This window comes from Leptosomus discolor, chromosome 13 (genome assembly GCF_034619465.1).
Source record: "Leptosomus discolor isolate bLepDis1 chromosome 13, bLepDis1.hap2, whole genome shotgun sequence".
NCBI lineage: Eukaryota > Metazoa > Chordata > Aves > Leptosomiformes > Leptosomidae > Leptosomus > Leptosomus discolor.
In genome coordinates this window covers 9,641,952-9,661,930 of record NC_141403.1, presented here as the reverse complement: position 1 = coordinate 9,661,930, position 19,979 = coordinate 9,641,952, and the positions used below count along the sequence as shown (strand labels likewise).

At 43.6% G+C, this 19,979-nt stretch overlaps 1 protein-coding gene across 3 annotated transcripts in view; it reads right to left on the bottom strand.

The window, feature by feature from the left end:
• Positions 1–19,979, bottom strand: part of CHD7 (chromodomain helicase DNA binding protein 7) — an 88,400-nt gene that overhangs the window by 35,000 nt on the left and 33,421 nt on the right. For 2 of the 3 annotated variants that reach the window (XM_086472685.1, XM_086472686.1), the window contains exons 3-9: positions 13,872–14,010; positions 10,462–10,599; positions 9,322–9,387; positions 4,433–4,488; positions 2,897–3,011; positions 1,118–1,201; positions 43–180 (exon numbers count right to left, since the gene is read on the bottom strand). The exons of the other annotated variant lie outside the window; for it this stretch is intronic. In XM_086472685.1, the coding sequence (XP_086328811.1) occupies positions 43–180; positions 1,118–1,201; positions 2,897–3,011; positions 4,433–4,488; positions 9,322–9,387; positions 10,462–10,599; positions 13,872–14,010 (736 nt within the window). The remainder of the gene's footprint in view (positions 1–42; positions 181–1,117; positions 1,202–2,896; positions 3,012–4,432; positions 4,489–9,321; positions 9,388–10,461; positions 10,600–13,871; positions 14,011–19,979) is intronic. 3 annotated transcript variants of the gene reach the window in all.

Sequence of the window (19,979 nt, the reverse complement as noted above, 5' to 3'; positions counted from 1 at the left end):
ACTATTTTCAAATAAAATCCTCTATACAGAGCCAATTCTTACCACACGCTCCATTTCTGGCTCCCTAGACATCAGTTTCTCAAATTCTTCGATCTTGGCTTGGTCGATGTCTTGCTTGAGCTCCCAAGTGCTGTCTTCATAAGGAAGCGAACACCATTTCACCAGATAATGTGTTACAGGCTTTGTTAAGACAAAAATAAGATTACATCACAATTTAAAAGAATAAAAGTGTAACCTCTTTTACAGGAGATCTGCAGGCTAGATTCAATTCAAAAAGCTTTACCAGACCTGAATGTCTGCATCAGCCAAAGGCATAAGCAAACAGCAGGCTGATACCTTGAAACCTAACGAAGTCAGATTAGAAGGCGGGGAAGGCGGGTTTACCACCACCACCAGCACAACAATACATTTGAAGTCACTGAGGTTAACCTAAAATTCAGAAGTAAAATAATATTCGTTTTCCAGCTGCTACCATGTCTATGCTTTACCATGTAGTTAAACAGCCAACTGTTTTTTCTTGCCAGTGTCACCAGCCACTTGCCAGCAGGCAACCCAAACACCCCCACCCGCTGACAGAGCAATGTGGAAACATGTCAGGGAAGCCGTCTATTTGCCCAGGACCAAAAAGGGAGTCTCCTGGTAGGCAAAGTAATCCTGTTCTGCAGAACAAGTCATTAAAGAGTGAGAAACAGTGAATTCAGGACCTCTTCTGCCACAGTCTAAACTATGTCTGAACAACTATGCCACTTAGCTAAGATTCCTGCAATTTTCATTTAAATTCTGTATTACCTGCATTGACATTGTCCCTCTACAGTATGAAGTACCACCTTGGCTCTACATATCAGAGGGGTTTTTTGTTGTTGAGTTTGGGTTTTGGTTTTTATTTACTTATTTATTTATTTAAATATAGGTAACTTACAAGAAGTTTGGAATTCTCACTTAAACCCCTTTATTGCAGGGAAACGGCTATATTAGCCAGTGTTTTCTCACATGTTCTCATTTTCTACACATATACATGCTGGTAGCTTCTGAAGCGTTTAATACGTTCACGTTTCTAAACAAAAAGTTCTAAACACAATGTCTGTCTGACTACAAATGCACCAGAAGTTTTGTTTACCTCTCCGTTATCATCTGTGCTACGTGAAAAATCCATGATTCGATCAACTTCCACATAATCTGGATTAAATAGCTCATCATCAATCTGTTCAAGGAGAGAGACAAAAATATAAAAGATATCTCTATTAGCCCTTCCTGAGAGAAAAAAATATTATATATTTCACCACGCAACAATATTTTGGGTCACGGTGACACAGAATTTGTATTTGGCAAACTTCAACATGTTAATTGAAATGCTACAATTCAGCAAGATCATTCCCCGTGAGGGAATCAGACTTCTCAGACTTTGTTAACTGGGCCTCTTAATTACTGTGTGAAACCTTTTACTGTGAGAGAATGTTTAAGAATATTTTAAATGAAGTGTGAAATTACAATTCACTAATGAGCAATCGAAAAGGCTTATGGCATGCAATGCATTTAGCATTCTTGAAAACTACAGCTTGCAATAAAGAAATCACAGCCTTGTACACTAAGTGCCTTCGGATTATTTTAACTACAGGAATTGTCCAACTGCTTTATAAGCAAGATTCAAAGATTATTATTTCAAAAACAGGGAAAAAACACTGCGTGCATGTAGGCACCAAAAACTGCAATTTGTTATGTTCGTTCTTACGCCTTCAACAACTTCCAGGATTCTCTTGCGTACTGAAGTGTTGTGTTTCATTTCATACTTTTAAGATCCCCTCCAATATAAGAGGCAGACGAAAGGGCTAAAGCCTATGAATATTTTGATAGCTTTTTCTAAAACAGGAATGAATTCCAGGTGTTCACAGTGACTTGTGACCCACGTGGAAACAGATTTAAAAAAATAGTAATTTTAAAAAGCAGCAATTCCAGCCATCTTCACTTAGAACAGATGTTAAATTTTACAACGCTGCTGCTTAATAACATGACATACTGCACTGACTGTTATTTCAAATCATGTATTTATTAACTCCCTTAAAAACTCAAGTATCAGGAGTCTTGAAAGTTAATTTAATCTAGCTCCTTAGGCACTGGTATTAGATAACACAGCTAATTCTTTATAGGTACTACCCTATTTTTTAAACATCTCAAAGCATTTTGGATGCTCTGAGATAGTGTTCATAGATGTTCTCTCCCAGAAGCACAACACATCAAGCCCTCCTCCCCTAATTTCACATCAATTTTATCAAAATATGTCAATCAGATGCACTTAATGAGAAACCCATACTGACTTCATGCAAGTTTTCGATTTGCAACAGGTTTTGTTTAGCTTGAACAATATAGTAAAAAGAAATATAAATAAATAACAGTAGCACATGAATCTGTTTTTTTTTCAAAAGACAGCATTTTACTGAAAGGTAAGCTTTCAGAGACACAAATCAGCAGATCTGGTCTTTTATTGACAGGACCCCTGCCACAGCATTGCTTATGGCTCTAAGTGAAATTAAATTGATGATAAAAAGCTTAGAATCCCTAGTGAGCAGCAGGCCGTAACAAAGAAAAATGTGATGCATTTTTCTGGCATAATCAGCTCCCGAGAACAGAGACCCAGTACTGAGTCACTGAGAGTCATCTTACAAGGCCAACAACTAACCACTCACTTTAAGGAAAAAAACTCTACCAAAAGGTGTCAAGTCAGGCTAGATTGCCCGAGTTTCATCAACTCGCAGGACACGGATCGAGCAGGGTTATACCTTACAGCAGGATAACTGCTACTGGTAGGTCACATAGTGGTTCAAAATCTGCTTGTATACAGAACAAGAATTCCTAAGACCATATCTTAAATACCTAAAAGAAACAAACAAACAAATCGTACTTCTGAAAGGAATTTGTTCTGGCCCTGTTTTGCCTTAAACCGCTTAATCTTCTGCTGAATTCTCTTGTCTTTGTCCAGCTCTTCCACAGACGCCCACTGACAGTGAAGGTAAGAACTAGAAGATGAAACAGAAAAGCTTACTCAAAACCATGCTCCCAGTGCGTGCTCCTACGTAACCCTCTAGTACAGCTAGAGCCTTCCAGCACACTGGAGTGCCACACTTGGAAAACTGGGCACCATCTTCTTCATCATACAAGTTATTAACAGATCGTCTTTGCTGGAAGTAATTACATTGACTAACGGAGAAACTTGGCAGTCAATAAAACCAGCTCCACTCAAAATGTAAATACATACCCCATACATTTAGGGTTTGGCACAACGCTAAGGGGATTTTTATTGGGCAACTTAAACCATAATTACTATACAAGACATTTACCATAAATGTCACTATTTAACAGCATATTCTAGTAAACAGTAGGATTTTTAGAAGTTAACAACAATATGCAAACATTTCAAATACTAATATGCTAGACACTGGTTTTTGTGAGAACAGCATTACCATTAAAAGCCACATAAGTCAATACAAGTTTTACCACTGACAGAAAGAAAAGCCCTTGTAAATGTGGCTCCATGGTAATAATTCATCTTTAAGAAAACAAAAGTAACAGCATCTCTGCCAAAATGACTGGCCCCCCCTTTATAAATTTAGTCTGTCAAAACTCATATCACCAAGAAGTCTAAGACATAAGTTATTAATACAAAAATCACATGGCAATGCAACAAAACTAAACAGAGCACAATGACGCTATTAAACACCAGGTGATAACCCATAGAGCACAAAAGGTACAAAGGTGGCAGCGTATTTAGTGAGGGCAACTCTGCAGCTAGCTGCAAGAAACCCACTTGGAATGTCCCTCTCAGATAGCAAATTTGCTAATATTAAACAAGATATGCTAGTCTTCTAATAGAAAACTCAGTTTATCCAGCTGTGAAGTATCTTATTTTAAACTCGGACTGCACTGCAGTTTCAGAGCCCAGAAGTGAAACAACACGCTGCTCTCACACAGACACCCCTCTCACGGCGAGGCAGCTCTCTGCTCGAGCACTGGAAGCCACCTCGCTTGTTCTCTTAGACAGTTTGCTGAACACAAATCTTGTTTTCGAAACAATGTTCAGGATTACCTTTGAGCAGTTTGCAGGCATGTTACTCTACAGCTGCAGCTACAGCCACGCAGCTACATAGGTATGTGCTCATGAACCTGCATGCATAATGAGCCTTCAAGTTTTTAATAGCAGAGCAATTTTACCTATGGATTTCATTTTGGAGAGAACACAAATGAAGCCGACACTATCAAACCCCCTACCACCAATGGAAGGTATTTCCCTGTTAATTTGCCACTGTTTTGGATTAAATTTCAGAAATGTTTAAAGTCAGACAGTAACAGTTGCATCATTCACAAAACCAGTTTTTAAAACCTATTTAGAAATCACATGAACTTAAAGACAGTAAGTAATCAAACCTGCAACTTTACTTACAAGTTTTTGTACTTTACATAGAACTCCTCTATTTCCACCTCCTCTCCATTCTCCATCTACAAGAAAAGAATTGTTGAAATGTGAATTAAACCACTAAACAGCCCAATTTAGTTAACGATTAAAACAAACCGAAATACAGAATACAGTCCCCACGTAGAGGGACAAGTGGAGGTGCAGGAAAGCGTCAGTGGGGGGAGGACACGGGTGAGGAGTTTCCTCCAGCAGCTTACCCAAGTACACACTGCACTGCTTACTACAACTTCCAAGACATGAATCATCTGAACTCCTCCCTAACCACATGCAGCTTCATTCACAACCTCACCCCAAACCTGGCTCTCGGCCAAACCCACAGCTTAAGTAGAAGCCAAGTGTACCATTTTCTCAGGCAGCAGCCAATTAGCAACTGCACTCCTGAATGCCATATGTATTATTTTTGGCTGGCTCATGGCAACTTTACATTGTGGGTTTTGTAATGTTTTAAAAAAAGAGTTTTAAAGGGGGTTTATTCCTCCATATAGTTAATAACTCCAAACAAGAAGCCATATAAAACTAAACCTTATACCTCTGCTAGAATTTTAGTGCATCAGTGTTCGTGGCTTTAGTTTTACTCCATGGTGCAATTAAATTCACTCAGGCAAGATGTCTCACATACAGAGCAGCCAAATTAAATTAACACCCAAAAACTACATTTAAAGCAAGGTTAAAGTTGTGATATAAACCAGCAAAACCAAGGGCACTCGGTGCCAAGGGTCGAGACTACCCTTAACTCATCCCTCGTGCCCAAGTACTGCAGAACAGATGGCAATAGGGTGATACCGCGTCAAACTGCTCCTGAACCCAGCCACGGGACAAACTGGGGACAGTGCACCAGGCACACGTTAGAACTCGGTTTATGTGAAAACATTCATGGTTTGTGTTTACTAATAGACTTTGGAACCATTTTAAATAGAAGAGGATTTTCTGGTTTACGTACTTCGTCAGGGACAATATCATCTGTAACAAATACCGTATGTAGCGCTGAACAGACACAACTGTTGACCCCTGTAAAGGATGTCAACATCCCCCATCTCTTTATATATATCTACATAGAGATAGATATATATAGATATATCTCAAAAAGAGAGAGAAAAATATATATAAAAAAGAGAGGCAACTATGAAGCTGGAGGATGAATTGTCACCTTCCAAATTCTCTCCCAAAAGAAAAGCTGCTGGCTAGACACCACTTCCTGAGCACTGCCACTAAAGAACAGCAGCAGCGGCTGCACTAAACTCTGTCCTAGCACAGTGAAGAAAAAGGCCACACGCTCCTACCCCCATTGACACACACTTCTCTTCTGGACTAGTAAAGGATTTTATCGTTTTAACATTTACACCACCCCAGCACAGCCTGCTTGTGTTCCCTTCCAGAGAGAGGAGCAACACCAGCTTCTACCTCATTCTCCCTGAAGACATGGAAGAAGACAAGTTTTCCTGATGCTGCTACTTGATCTTTTGGAATCCTCTGCTGAAGAAGATAAACTACCCCGAACCCTAAACACAAGGAAGAACCTTCTCCATCACTTACAAAGATACTGTCAAAGGAAGGAATTTGAAGACCATCCAGGTATATCTTTTTTAAAACAAAAAATTCAAAAAGGCAGTATTTCTCAAGAAGGTATTCATATCTAGAGGTCAAAACCATATTAAAATAAAAAGTATTAAAAAATGGAGATCCCATTACCTGAATGTATTCAATACCCTGAGGCAAAAAATCACTCTTTAAGAAGTCATCCCTCATTTTAAGACATAAACTTTTTTTATTTTCTGAAATGTATTATGGCCAAGTCTCTCTGACTAGTTTTAGATCAGAATCCTTTGAGCTCCATCAATCCCACAATGACGACACGGTTAAACACCTTCATACCAAGGTTTCGTATCAGCCAATTTAACTCCCCTCAACAGTGCTTCAGTCAAGTATATCTTCTGTCAGCTGCCAACTTAATAACGACAATTTACAATGTAAATTATGATAACTCCTACAACTCTCATGAGTAAAACGTACTTTTGTATTGTCTAATAGGTAAAAATTGGTCCATGTTATTATGGGTCCTATGAGTGTGCAAAGAGATACCTAAATAAAAAGTATTTTGGAGGAAAAAAAAAAAAAATCTTTTAAAAGTCTTACTCTGGCATTCATACTGATGGCCAAAACCATAATTCTAACGGAGTTACAATCACCAGTACTCAAGAAGGTTTAATAACACATCAGTTTAGGGCACAGGAGACAGAAGTTTATGCCTTTGACATCAGTGTCCAATCCCCACTACTCCTATGTTTATATTAACCAGGTGAAAAGGTGAGACAGAGAATTTGTGCAAAATTCTCCCACACCCCATCGCACACACATCCCAACACGGCGTACGGCAAGACCCTTCAAAAGGTCATGGCCGATGCTCTCTGTCAAGCAGCTACTTCAGAGCGCACAGTCTTGCGCTGCCATTGCCACAGAAGCGAGATAGTCCTACCTGCTAACGCCGAAGTTTCAGCAAGCCACTCGTGCGTAGGGACCAGTAAGGACTTAAAAAAGCCCACCAAAACCCAAAAAAACCCCAGAAATACCAACTGCTAGAAGAACAGCAGCCAGAAATGACAGACGCAAAGTAGCGCATAAGAAACAATCAGTTCAACTGGTACCAGCACTAGACTGTAAACCGACCAGTTGGTGAAGAGATACAGGCATTTATACGGGGGTCAGTTAGATCGAATTCTCTACTGGTAGGCAAAAAGAGAAATTCAGATGTGTAACATGCAGCTATGATGTTCTACAAACTCCACATTTTTTCTCCAATATATGCTGTTTGGGCTGAATAGCTTGTCTAGATCTAGCCACTCCTTTTCAAAGTTAAGGAGCAGAAATTCAAAGGGGACTGAAGCTGGCCAAGAAGATAAAACCAAAAAACTTCCACATAGAAACTGAAGACGTCAGTATTGTGACTGTTTGGGAAGAGAGCAATACACGTACGTAGCGCTTCCTGCAAGAGGGCTGAGCATCGAACAGAACTCAACATTCCATGTTAAGAACAACAGGGAAAACCACCGTCTTTTATACTTCAAACACCAACTAAAGTAATTTCTACCTTTTGCTCTGTACATTTCACAAACAGTTGCAAGAACAGTGCTGCATCACATCTGGTAACTCCCAAACTAGAGCTATTTCTGAGGAAACCAGCGTTATGTTATGGTCAGACCACTGCTCCAAAAGCATAGTCATTATCTCACCTCCTTTACTCGAATGCACCATCTTTGTTACAACCTAATCCACTGAAAGGTTTCCTAGCAAAGCCTCTCCTCATGTTTATTTTATGCACTGGTCCTGATCGCAGCAATTTTACTTTGATTAGTAATCTAACAACCAGGGTTTTGATGACGTTAGTAAAAGTGTAAAAGACCTTTAATAAAAGCACAGTTGGATACTTCAGATGTTAAATATTAGCATCCTGAAATCCATTTTTTTCGGATTTTGGAGAGAAGGGTTGGGGAGAAGAGCAAGGAAAGAAGAGACACCCCTCAAACCTGCAAATATAACCCGTAAAAAGCATTAAAGAGGGAGCTCAAAATACAGCTTGCCTCCAGCAGAGCTTGCAATCAAAGACATGTAGGCAGCAGACCAACCACTTCCCACAAACTGCAGCAAAATGCACACTCCCCATGAGTAATCACACCTTTGTTTGCAGGGGAGAGGAAGAAGAGAAGAATAATTGGTGGAAAACAGCTTCCAATGTAAAGACATTTATGAAAAGACCACACTCCCACTTCTGCCTAGTAGACCATCAGGATTACTAATTATTAAGTTTACAGTACGTGACGTTTATCTGACAAATAAACCTATGGTTTGAAATACAAAATATAGCTCTGGACTTCAAAAAAAAAGCCCCAGAGGTTTTGTGCTGTGAAAGCTGAAGAAACAGGTCAAATTCAATCACAGCTAGTCACGACATTGCATGAATTTGGGTTTATAAAGCTGTTAATGGTTTTATGACAGTAGTAATGAAATTAAAAAACAAACAAAATCTCCCCCCCGCCAACATGAAGCACAACGTAAAAAAAATGTAAAGAAAGGTAACTTTCCCTCCTCTGATTTGAAAATTAAAACTTTGAGGAAAAGAAATATTTTCTAAGATCAACATGATACCATATCAATAATAATCCAACCGTTTTCTGCCCAACTGCAGCGCAAGGCAGTGCATCAGCGACACAAAGGAGTCTATAAAATACAATAATGCCCTTTCTGGAACCAGTGAGGGTGTGAAGCGGATTAGAAGAACCTGTAAGCAAAATAAGAAGGAAACGAGCAACCAGGGCAGAATTAAGGAGAATCACACCAAATTATCAAGTGTTTCTCTTGCCGTCTCAGCGCCGTGACAAGGAAGGCATTAACCACCTGTGTGCGTAACCTTCTGGATCGCACGGACACTTGGTTTAGCTGCTAAGCACAGCCACTATCAGAAGATGCAAAAATTACGGGCAAGGATTTCTCTCTACTAGAAAAGGCAGACACTCAGAATGCAGGAGAGTTCTCTCACTCCTCAAACTCCCATGAAACATCACTCTGAAGCAAAGAGCACCACAGATTTCGCCCAGGTATGTATATTTGCAAAGATCAAAATTCCCATCCAAAAAAATGCAAGGAAAGAGCAGAAGACTAAACAAGTAACCTGTTCTGTGTATGTCTATCCAAAACCATGTTAAATACCATCCCAAGATGCTGTCAGGGACCCTCCTCTATTCACTAAAACAGTTTTTGAACTGGAATATCCAAGTTATTTTAAGAACTTAACAGGGGCTTCAGCAGAAATACGCTCAAGCCTGTTTAAAAACACGGGGGGAAGGGCGCTTGTTTTGTTTTACCTTTTTCTTGACTGAGCGACTACTCATGATTTTCTCCACAACAGGACCTTCAGCATCAGCAGATTCCTGCATCAGAAATACCATACAAGAGTTATGGGAGTGCATCTTTGTTGCTTAAAGACTTCCTTCATTAAAAAAACTTGAAATATTTTTTTTTTGCAACAGGAGTTTAACACACAGGAGGACTTCTTTTCCCTAGCACGAGATCTTAGAGGATTCAAATTGATTTAATGCCGTAATAAAGGACCGAAGGATACTTGTTTAAGCCCAGTTTTAAGAGCTAATGCAGCTCCAGCTCTCTCAGTAGGGCTGACACACAGATATAACTCATGGGCAGTTCACCCCTCCTAGAACAACACATGCCTTCAGCACCATACAGTCTAAACACCAGAAGACGTTCACAAACTCCTGTTGGCTGTGTAAGTCCCCACGCGACAGCTATCAAAATTGCCTGCAATCCTCTCTTACATTAATTCGCTATTGCCACTGCAGGCAAACCTACCGAATTCTCCTTCTGATAAGACACAGTTAGCAGTGGAGATCACAAACAATATTTCACAGGGCTTAATGAACTGCCAAATGGAACACCAAAGAGCATGCATGTATTCTCCACTGGGTCATCAGTTAGTTAAGTGAAGTAGTTCTTTGAAAAAGCACTACAAAACAACGAGATTGTTACAACAGTCATTCCTACATTATTACCCCTCATCTTATTCAAACTATTTTATCCATCATTTACATTGCAGAGAGAATAAAGTGTACCCTGCTGGGTACTACAAGGCCGTAATTTCATAAAGGGGTTCTTATGGTGCCTAACAGCAGGGGACAAGCTTGAGTGGTTTATTAAAGTCACAGAAGCCAGACCACGGAATTCAGAGAAGTCAATTCAAGGCTCCTGGCAGCCCAGTTTAGGTTTCCTTTAGGTAGAGACTATTAATTTCAAAGAACTGTGTCAAATTGTGTACCATCAGCTTGTAAACCAAGTCATGAATCAACATACTCTTTAGGAAGGTAAAAAAGCTAATGTCTCCTTCCGGCACACCATGCCCACCACGGACAAGTACCGTGCAGGGAAAGGGCCCACATTTGAACTCTGAACGCTGCACTCACAGCCACCTTTCCAGTCCCTTCGTATCTGACCTGTTGCTCCGACTGAGAAGTGTTTGAAGGAGAGTCTCTTCCAGCAGCATCAGCATCATCAGCCTCCTCATCTGAAATCTTGAACTCCAGGTCTTCTGTGTAACGCTTCCTCTTCACCTGCCTGCTGGAGCGCCGCTTCTACACAGAAAGCATCGACATTCGTCATGAGCAACAAAACTGGTAAGCAGCAGAATAACTGAGAAAACTTTCTTCTGTTTCTCCAATACTCCAGGGTGTAGCAAATGTTAATTTTTTACAGCAGCCTGGTAGAAATAGAGGAATCGAGACACTACTATTCTACATTCCTGCCTGTTATCTGCTTTCACCTTCTGTAACACAAAATTAAAAAAAAAAAGACCAACTGAACAAAACAAGTTGGAAAGTGTTATTTTTCTTTTTAGCATTACCAAAACCACGTTAGGAAACTAAAAAGCGCCTCCCAGAAAGCGACGACTGAAACAGAAGAAATCGCACCTCTCAATTCAGGTCCACGACAAACTTTGACAGACGGTCAGTGCCGGAACCAAACCCCACCTCTCCGCGGCGTGGCCCCTGTGCTGCTAAGCCCTGATGGCACACGTCAGTGCTCTCCCCATCCGCCCAGTCGTACCGGATTATCTCAGGGGGGAAATGCAAAGACGTAAGATTTCTGCACTCCGCTGGCCCAGCGCTGCTGGGAAAGGCGTCCTGCAGCACAGCATGGGGAAAGACCCCAAACCAGCAGAGGAGAACGAAAAACGTGAACCACCCCAAACTGAACACACGGTTGCTGTGTCCCCATACCCTCACCTCCAGGATGAAAGTGCAGAAAACAACCTGTAAAACACACGAGCACGCGTCTGACAGAATTTGCGACTTGATGCTCAGTGCCAGGCACCATGTGCCGCAACAATAAGGTTCAAATTCCCAGGTAGACTGCAGCAGGCTCTGTAATTTGAAAACCTCAGAGCATATGCTGTTGAAGGAAGCTGTCAGCTGAGCATCAAATATCTCAACGGACTGATGTGTATACTAAAAAAAAATAAAGATGTTGAATATCAGCTGTTAAAACACCACCTTTATGAACAGATACACTACTTATTTTTACACCTTTCTCAGCTTAACACACGTCTCCACTGGAACGTGCAAATACTTATGTAGCTTGTTTAACAGCTCTATGCACCCGGGTCTCTCAATGTACATAGAGTCAAATATTGACTTTCAGATAGTTAATCATACTTTTTAAAGCACAAATATCTGATGCACTTCACAAAATTGGAAATACTTTAACAGAAAATGAAATTTTTGAGCAAAGGTTAAGCTTACATCCCCCTTTTAAACAATGGTGACGTGGCTTCCATCTTTAACACAGTAACTTACAGGGGTTCCCACAAACCTGTAGCAGTTTTTTCATACTCACAATAGATACCACTTGGCAAATTCGTACCCTCATTTCCACAGTCGCTGATGGCAGAATATCAACTTCCTTTTGGCTCAACAGATAAGTCTCACCATTATTTTTGGTGCCAAAAAAATCCCTCTTTCCATTTCCCCAACGGAAAGGATGCCCAAAACATAATGGCAACCCTCTGTTTGGCTCTTACTGACTTGGTTAGCTTCCTGTTTCCTCTAACCCCATGCGAGCCTTTGCGGTTGTTAGGCACTGTTGTCAGCAACCGTGCACACCTTTACCTGCACCCGATTATCTCCTACTCACTAACTGATCTGCAGGTAGAAAGGCGAGTAATAGGCTTGATAATGGAATATAAAAAAACCTGTACGGTGACACACAAAAGTAAGTACTTTTCCTCTCTAAAGATAACAACACATCACTTTGCGCATTACTACATAATATCGTTCCAGGAGACTGTATTTAACACGAAGAATGCAATGGTGTTTCAGACAACTGCAGAATACCAGCCTCAGCTGGGAAATGCGTAACAAGCCTGTACATTCCAGCTGTCCCAGCCTATACGGCTGTAACCCCTCCCTAAGTTCACACAAAGAAGTGTGGGTGCAGTATAACACATGCAATGCGAGAAAGTATTAAGAAAACAAAAATTACCTGAAATATTTATTACATTTAATTAAGTGATGCATCTACATTTTGCAAATACCGCTTGTATTTACAAAAAGAAAAAAGTATTTAAAATGCGAAGTTTATCACCCAATTGAGTTTCAGGAAGAGAAAGTTTTGTCCCACTAAACTGAAAACAAGTAAAACACGCATGTCTCTTGAACTGTAGACAGTATATCTGCAAATCAACCCAAAACCCCACCAACTCCAAACGTTTGTTCTACACCTTTTGTCAGTGCCATTAATCAGGCCGAGGGAGATCTGGGGCACAGGACAGAGCACTTATTCTGCAAACACTTTAACGTTTGCATGGTGCATCTCACCTTTCCCAATTCAGACTACACGGCTCGCGTGAATCAGAAATAACACTCGTTTTGGTGCTGCTTTTGTTTCTGACTAGAATATACCAGATTGCTCGCATTCCCTTACACTCTCCATCCTTCCGGACAACGGCAAGAAGGAAGGCACAATCCACGTTTGCTAGGACAGCGCTGCTGGCCAACCTCTTTGTCAGGCTGCTTTGAGCATTAAGTGATCATCAGTCTCGACATCCCTCGTAACTAGAAACAACACAGCCACAACCTGACGTGCCACGGACGAGCACAACGGATTTCGGTAGTACCAGCACGGCTATTGAGGAGTCTCCTACTTTCCCCATCACCATTCATCTCTGTCCTTTCACGTGGGAATTCTTGGTTTTTCATGCCCACGCTGACCACTGCCAGCAGAAGCAAGCCAGGAGCTGACCATTCTTAACGTGGCTAATGACAGAGCACAAGAAAGTTGTCATCTACACTATTTCTATTTCCAGATATTCTTTACATGAAATAAAGTTCAGACAGAAAGCGACAGGTCTGCAATGTTATCCAGGGACGGCAGTCCTGACAGAAGGCCCCTCATCCCTTAAAGCAGCGTAGTTACAAGTCCCTGACAAGGACGTTTCCAACATTCTGCTTTGTCATCTCCTATTCTTGATGTCAGAAGGTTTGTAAAGCCAATGCAAGGAGAAACACAAGGATTACGAGCAAGACTGCATAATGGTACGTCAAACCTACACAGCAGGAAATTCAGCACCATAATTGCAGCAGTGATGGACGAGAACATACGAAAACCCAGCAGCACCGTACACACACCTGCAGGTAATGAGTCTATAAGAGTAAAATTATTATGAGGAACACTTGTTTTAGTAAAATATTCACCATGGTGCTTTCCAGTTCTCACCTTCTTGGCATGTCATTCTGAAGAGAACCGAAAATACCCAAATACCTGTATCTCTGTAATAAAGACTGTGAGAACTGCCATTTTATGCATCTAAGTCATCAAAGGTTACATTGAACTTGAAAGACAGCATTACCTGAACCCCTGGGTCATCTTCATCTTCAGGATGAGGTGACGGTGGCGGAGTTTTTTCCAAATCTGAGTTTTCAGAACCTTCCTTTCCCTTGTTAACCTTTTTCTTCGCAGCACTAGTTTCTGAATCTGGTTTCTTGTTACTGAAACAGAGGTATTTTTAATCAGTATTTGTACAAAAATGTAAGCAAAAAGTGCTCAACAAAACATTTAATCTGTGAGATGTTTATTTTCAGTGACTTCATTATTTTCAAGTGCCTGCCTTATTTAAGTATTTAAACATAACTGTAAAATCAATGATGCAGGGACCATCAATGTACGTTTCCCATTCCTTAACAAGGGACACCTCACTTCTCTCCTTCAAGATCTCAGACAGCGACACTGAGTACGTATTCAACAAGAAACTAAAAATGAGACTGGGAAGGAAGAGTTGCTCTCTTCAAAACCTGCACTTTCCAAAAGCAGCATTTGGGCAACCTGACACAGGTGAAGAGAAACAGGACTATGCGTGTGCTTGTCTTGGTATCAACTGTGCGGACCGGGTAAGCAGAACCAGAGAAAGCGCCACCAAAACAAAGGACAGAATCAGAAAATGCTGCTTTTTCTTCTACCACCCCAGCTATTTCCAAGCAGGAAAGGTGCTTTTGTGTCACCTCTGAGTGCACCCGTACAGCCTCAACGCGTGCAACTGCAGCTTGTATGGGAGGAAAACCACCCAGCGGGTACCTCAGCATCTACATGATACTAGAAAGCTCTGTCTACTGATGGCAGAGAAAGGTTTGGGGGGCTGTTTGTCCCCCTCTCCTCACAACAATGCTCACCACCTGAGGAGCCAGGACTGCAGCTCTCCACTGCGCTCAGAGGCCTGGAAATGGCTGAGGAGACGCACATACCAAAATCCAGTCTTAAATGCACAGTCACCAAGTCATGCACCAAGACAACCTTCAGCGTCACAGGGGTGAAAATTTTAAATGGCAACAAAGAAAAATCGACAGTAAAAGTTAGTAATTTTTAGCATATTTAGCCTTGTGTGTCTCACGTGGGTTTTCACTTGTCTTTTTCCCCTCTCTGCGGTCAATCCCCCCAGGCCTGTTGCTAATTTGACAGGCTGGTCGTGGAAAGCTGCCGAGATGTTGAAGAGCAGAATTACACCCTAGTGTGAGACAAACGGCGAGTAGAGGTCGCCAAACGTTATGTCACCCGCGTTTATACAGCTTCTGCACCCTCATCACTTTAATTTCATGCCCGGGATGCTGCCTGGGGTTTGTTTTTCCTTCGCAATCCCCGACTTCTCAAACAAACATCAGCTTTTTTGATAGGATGAAACAGCCTCAAGTTGTGCCAGGGGAGGTTTAGATTGGATATTTCTTTACTGTAAGAGTGGTTGTGCGCTGGATCAGGCTGCCCAGGGAAGCGGTGGAGTCACCATCCCTGGGGGTGTTGAAAAAACATGTGGACATGGCACCTGGGGACAGGGTTTAGTGTGCATGGTGGTGTTGATGGCTGGACTTGACGGTCTTAGAGGTCTTTTCCAACCTAACTGATTCTGCGATTCGAGCTTGTTCATTTTGATCAGCGGGTTGGCCCATCGAAGGTGTAATTTGGAGCTGTAATTTAAAAATTCCCGAATATGGTGATGTTTCACTTCGGGACCGAGATGACTTGAATGTGGCATTACCTGTGTTTAAACTCAAGATTGACTAGTGAAAAGACTGTGGGTTTTGGAAACGTATTATCATGAAACTACAGGGCGCGACACAGCTCCCCTCTCAAAAAAAAACCCACCAAAAAATAGAACAAACGAACAAACAAAACCCAAACAAAAAGCCCACAAACCAGCAAAACAAAACAAAAAAAAAATAAAACCACCTCAAAACGTGACAATTTAAAGAAAAAAAGGGAGGGGGTGTGTAGGACCCGGCGGAAGGAGCGCGGCGAGGCGCCGTCCCCTCAGGAGCGGGGCGATCGCAGCCCGCCCTCCCTCCCGCCTCCCCCGGGCGCGCGGGCCGCGCGCGGGCCGCGGCTCCCCTCGCCGCGTTTGTTTCCGCTCGAGCTGCCACCAATGGCACAAAGCCGCAGCTGAAGCGGGGCCCCCTTTTGCCTTTCATCCGCGCGCCGAGAGCGCTCCCGTCGCCCCGGCAACCCGCGGCCACGTGACCAGCACCTGCTCCGCTGGCGGGCGGCCACCGACTGCAGCCATCTGCTTCCCTCAATCAGCGCCCGGGCGCTGCCGGCACCTGCGCGGCCGCGGCCTGTGCCCCCCCCCGCCCCCCCCCCCCCGCCTGTATCAAATCACCGCCAAACCGCTTCCAAAAAAACACACGCAACACCCAAACTTTACACATTTCTCGAATTCGTGAGCCCGCCAGGGGAGCTGGACGGCCGCCCGGTGAAGGGAACCGAGGGGCTGGCGCTTTCTCGCCCCTGACCCCCTGTAAATCAAGAGCGAGGCGCGCAATTAAAGCCCAGTAGTCGTTACCGTGCCCCGGGTGCGCCGCCGCCGCCATGAATAACAGGCTTAAAGTCGGGAAGAATAGCGCGGCCTAGGACTGCTGAAAGGCCGGGAAGCGCTAACGAGGGCCCGCCCCGGGCGCAGGGACCGGCCGCCACCCCGCTCCGCGGCGGGGCCGAGCCCAGACAAAGGCCCCGCCAGCGGCTCCGGCGGAGCCGCCCCGACAAACGCTCCTTCCTGGCCTCGGTCAGACCCTTCCCCGCTCGCAGCGGCAGGGACCCCGAGCTAAGGGTGTTCCGTGACCTGTATATACCCTCCCGGGCCGGGGCCCGGCGTATAGAGTCCCTCCCGGGAAGGGAGAGGTGGCGGAGGCGATTCGGCCGCAGTGTCAAACCTCTCCCCTTACCAGGCCCGTTAAAAACAGATACAGGAAAAAAATATAAAAGCCACCAACTTGGGGAGAACAAAGCCCACGTGCAGCTCCACCGGGAGTTCTAGGTTCAAAACTCAGAATTGCTCTTTTTAAATGCACACCTACAGTTTCTTCCAAGGAAAGAAAGGAATGTGAGGTGCCAGCCAGCCGTAGGACAGCACTGTCCCCCGGAGCGAGGCAATGCGTGGCTTCCCAGTGCATCACCCACCCAGGAGCTCCACCAGGCCGGCGGAAGCATCCTTCCTCTCCATCTTCCCCCAGAGCCGGTGCGCTCTGTTCTGGCAATTAAACATACCACTCTCCACTCAGCCTTTCCACTTCCCAGCAGATCATGCAGGAATGGTGCTAGCCTGGACCAGACCTACCTTTCTACATCTAAGTATAGTATAGGCAGGTCAAAACCTTTTTCTTAAGAGATTGCCATTGCCATCAGGGTCTCTGTCAATCGATGCACCGCTGAGGGTACTTTCCAAATCTGGCAACAGCGAAGGCAAACTGTAACATACACACTTAGACAACTCCCTCTTGTATTTGTTTTTACACATGCACAAATGCAAAATTTAGCCGAGTCCCACTAGACAACAGAGTCCAGTCCCAAACCAAGAACCAGAAATCTGGGAGAAACTGAAGTAGTATTTGCCACACACAAAACACAACAAATTTTAAAACTGTCGGTTAAAACTAGTCCTTCACGTGATACAAACACAGACATTTCAGATTAGATGTCTTACAATCTAGCTGTCCAATGCCACTTTCTGGTTTCATCCTCTTATCCCCAAGGGCTGCACAGCACACTGACCACAGGGGATCAGCGAGAAGACAACCTGCAGAAGGTCAGATGAGCAAACAACGTGAAGGAAAACAGGCTGAAGAGGAAAACAGCGAGTAGGACAAGTAAGAAAAAAGCTTGAATTACGATTTGAGAACACGTATCCAAACTTTGACAGTGTTTTGTGTCAGTTAAGTCAAGCAGCCACCTACAGAGCTAGGTCAAACTCCAGGAACTTACAGGGCCAAACCATCTGACTCAAAAATACCCCAAAAAGCATGGCATGCTTTGCGGGATTAGGAAGGGAAATAATTAGCCCGTATGCTTACATTGTGCAACTACTTCATCTGATCTGGGTAACTGACAGATCTGTTTATTGGTGTAATTCAGGATGGCTATCAGGATTCAGAGAATGCTTTTTTCTGTAATTTAAACATCTAAAATATGTCAGATGGACTACTGGTCCCTATGTTACCATTCGGAAACACTGTCCTGTGACAAATTCATGATTGAAACCCAGCTTAGGGAAAAAAAAAAAGTTACACACCCACTGTGGAGCATCAAAACCATAACAAAACATAATAATCCCACCCTCTCAAAGCATTAGAGCAGGGAGGCTTTCTGCACGGCCTTACCTGAGGAAAACAATTATTTTTTTAAACCTCCTGGTGTAATCAAAACAAAAAAAAAGAAAAAAAAAAAAGAAAAAGAAAAACCACAAACAAAACCAACGAAACAAAAAACACACCCCCCCCAAAACCCCCCGTTTTTACGTCACAAAAGTAGGAAAAACAATAGGACAAGGTTTTTTCCAAATCATGCTGGGGAAGCCCACAAGGCCTGCCTGCAGCAGATCTGGCCGCTGGGCCGGGTGGAGGGGGATGAGGACAGCGTGAAGAGAAGAGCCCTGGTGGAGCCACACACGGACATCTCGCACAATTTCCCATCCTCTCCTGCAGAAGCCTCTTCCTGCCTTGACAAGGACAATCCCAGGTTGGGAGGGGAAACCACCACCACCACCGCTTTGGGACCCCTCTTCCTGCCTTCCAGCTCCCCAGGGCGCTGCGTCCTGCTGCCTGCACCGCTCCCCCGCTTCCGCGGCCAGCAGCCATCCCCTTTCCGATCCAACAAAAAGCCAGTCCGGGTGCCAACAGAATCAGTCGCCGCTTCCCTCTCGAAGAGGTCATTATGCTCGCCCCTTGCGAGCAGCAGCCGTCGCCCTACCCTGCATCCCAGGCTGCTGCTGTACGCGTGGGAAGGACCAAGAGTTTCCCCTGCCGCAGGGAGGGGAGGAAGCAGATAAGAGCAGCCCTGCAAAACACAGCGCACACTGCTCTGAGATGGGAGGAGGGACAAGCTCCTGCAAAGAGCTGCCATTTGGCCCTCGCGAATAGTTCCTGCTTCTCCCGCCGCCATCGGTGGCCGCTCTCTAGGGTTTCAGAGGAAGCAGCGGGAGAGGCATCAGCTGTGCCGCAGCGTGATCTTCCCAAACAGGTGGTCCTCATCTCCTCCAGGGACGGGCGCAGGAGGAGCGGACATCTGAGCCATGACTCTGCAGTTCGGCAGGACTGCTTGCCTCCCTGTCCATCCACTTTTGGAAAAACTCGCCTGCTTTGCACGTTCCCAAAGCTGGCTCCGTAACATTAAGAGCCCACGTAACACTCCTGCACAAGTTAGTGAAAACCATCCATTTGTGGGCCTAGGTATAACTGCATTTTGCTTTCAAACACTACTAGTTTGGTCAATTTGTTTTGCAAATTTATTTTTTTTTTCCCCAGCCACCACTGTATTTGTCTTTCTGTATTGGCAGGCTTGGGCTAATACCCATTACCAGTGTAAAAGTACAGCATCAACACGTCATCTTTCTTTCAAAATCACCAGGTATGCAGCATGACACACTAGCAGCCCACTTGGGCGTTTTCTTTCTTTTTGAGATGTCATGGGACACACGATTCAAACAGGCATGAAATGAATCAGCCTCTCCCATTCTCCAGACTGACTGCTGTCCCTCACTTGGAGGGGCAGTTCGGAGAGGCAAGCTGCTCATTTTGTCACAACTCCCACCAAAGATAGACAAGACGTGAAGGATAAAGTTTCTGGGTTTTTTTTGTTGTTTAAGAAAAAGGATTATACACTGTTGGTCAAAATCAGAGCTGAAATAACAGGGTTAAATTATGAGCTATATGAAATTACAAAATGGTTGAAATCCTTCACTACCAGATTTTTTTATCTATGTGTGTACTCTAATCCAGCCTGTGTCATGTCAAAACTATCAAGGACTTGTTATGCTCTATCCAAAAAACTGTTGCTCTTCAATAAACACACCTCCTATGTCTGACTTTATTTACCTGAATTTTACACCAGTGCAAAACTCTTCTATTAAAACCGATCAGCTTATTTGGGAATGAAACTCGTCAGTTTTGCACATCATTTAAAAGCCTAAAAATCACACTATTCC